Source organism: Nicotiana attenuata, unplaced genomic scaffold, assembly GCF_001879085.1.
Source record: "Nicotiana attenuata strain UT unplaced genomic scaffold, NIATTr2, whole genome shotgun sequence".
Classification (NCBI taxonomy): domain Eukaryota; kingdom Viridiplantae; phylum Streptophyta; class Magnoliopsida; order Solanales; family Solanaceae; genus Nicotiana; species Nicotiana attenuata.
In genome coordinates, this window is record NW_017685942.1 from 1,787 (window position 1) to 3,492 (window position 1,706).

The 1,706-nt window shown below is 39.4% G+C and overlaps 1 protein-coding gene across 1 annotated transcript; it reads left to right on the forward strand.

Moving 5' to 3' along the window:
* Nucleotides 1-431: 431 nt before the first annotated feature.
* LOC109222172 lies at nucleotides 432-1,004 on the forward strand. The gene has a single exon (XM_019386560.1). It carries the CDS (start codon nucleotides 432-434, stop codon nucleotides 1,002-1,004), a length of 573 nt encoding a protein of 190 aa, XP_019242105.1.
* Nucleotides 1,005-1,706: the final 702 nt, after the last annotated feature.

Genomic DNA, 1,706 nt, shown 5'->3' on the forward strand with positions numbered 1-1,706 from the left:
CGATTCTCCGCGTCATGACCTTCATTTCCAATGGAGATTTACTCAGAGATTCCAACAAAGTCGATTTCTGGTTAAAATCCGGGATTCCATTGGGGTTTTCATCTGTGGCCGGAAAAGCTTAGGGTTTTACTTCAAATTGTCCTCTAGTACACTCGTATTGATAAGGAGTTACAGTTCTGCGAGAAATTCAATTGAAATTTCGGATCGATTCAAGCTAGGGTTTCTGCAGTATATACAAGGCCTTACTTCTTCGAGTTTTTCAGAGGAAGGCTGGTAATATCACTCTAATCTACACACTTCAGGACTATTTTGATATATCTTAGGGTTTAAATCTTATGAGTTACCTGTTTGCATATCGTTAATTTTTAAGTTGTTCTTAGATCGCATGAATAAAGATTTCTTCTGTTAATTATCTCTAATTAGTACATACTATGGGTATTACTGGTGATAGTTCAGTTTCTACGCCTGAGGGATTTGCACCTTTTACACTCGATCCCTCTCATCCATTCTATGTCCATCCCTCTGATAGTCCTGGTAGCCAATTGGTACCTGTGCCATTTGATGGCCATGGTTTTGTGCTTTGGAGGAGTAGTATGATCGCTTCTCTTTCAGCCGAAAATAAATTAGGGCTTTTAGATGGTAGAATAAATCAACCTAGCCTTAATTCACCTTATTATTCTTACTGGGAGAGATGCAATGATATGGTGAAAGCCTGGATCACCAATTCTGTATCTCGAGATATTGCTATCGGTGTTATGTGCTTTAGAACTGCCAAAGAAGTTTGGACTGATATCAATGAGAGATTTGGACAATCCAAAGGATCCAATTATCTCCAGATTCAGAGAGAAATAAGTGGTACTGTTCAGGGATCTTCAGACATTGCCACATACTTCACCAAACTTAAAAACCTTTGGGATGAGTTGAACTCCTCCTATGTAGGGCCTATATGTTCTTGTGAAGCCCTGCCCAAATTCATAGAAGATCAAGAGCTTTCCAGTTCTTAAATGGGCTCAATAACTCCTACCCAACTGTGAAAAGTGCAATAATGATCATGAATCCCCTGCCACCTATTAGCAAGGCTTACTCTCTCCTACAATAGGATGAAAGTCAAAGGAAAACTCCATCTACTACTCCAAACTTCTCAACTGATTCTTCTTCTTTCTCTGTTTCTTCAACTCCTCACACTACAAAATAACTTTCATACAGAAGTCAACTTTGACTCCAGGAAGACCTTTTGTCTTTTGCAAGTATTGCAAGAAACCTGGTCATACTGTGGACAAGTGCTACATGTTACATGGGTTCCCTGCAAGCTTCAAGTTTACTAAAAGCAAGAAGTCAGCCTCCTGTGTTCAAACTGACATTCCTCATGGTCTACCAAGTATTCCTACATCTCAATCTTCTGACAGTTAATAAGTGGAGATTTTGACAACTTATTAGCGCCTTTTTACTTTCGTTTTAGTCTGAAAGTATTTAATTGTATTCCCAAAAACTGACGAAATATGCTTAATTCCAGGAGTATTGGAAAATGAGCCACAAAGATGAAATCCAACTCAAGAAGGAGTGATTCTGAACAAGGACAAAAACCAGGCACAGAAGCTCAAGTGCGGACCGCAGATTTTTATCTACGGCCGTAGAATGTTAAAGAAAATCAGTAGAGTCCCAGTGCAAAGTGCGGTCGCAAAAGCTACTCAAGAGCCAAAGTTCAG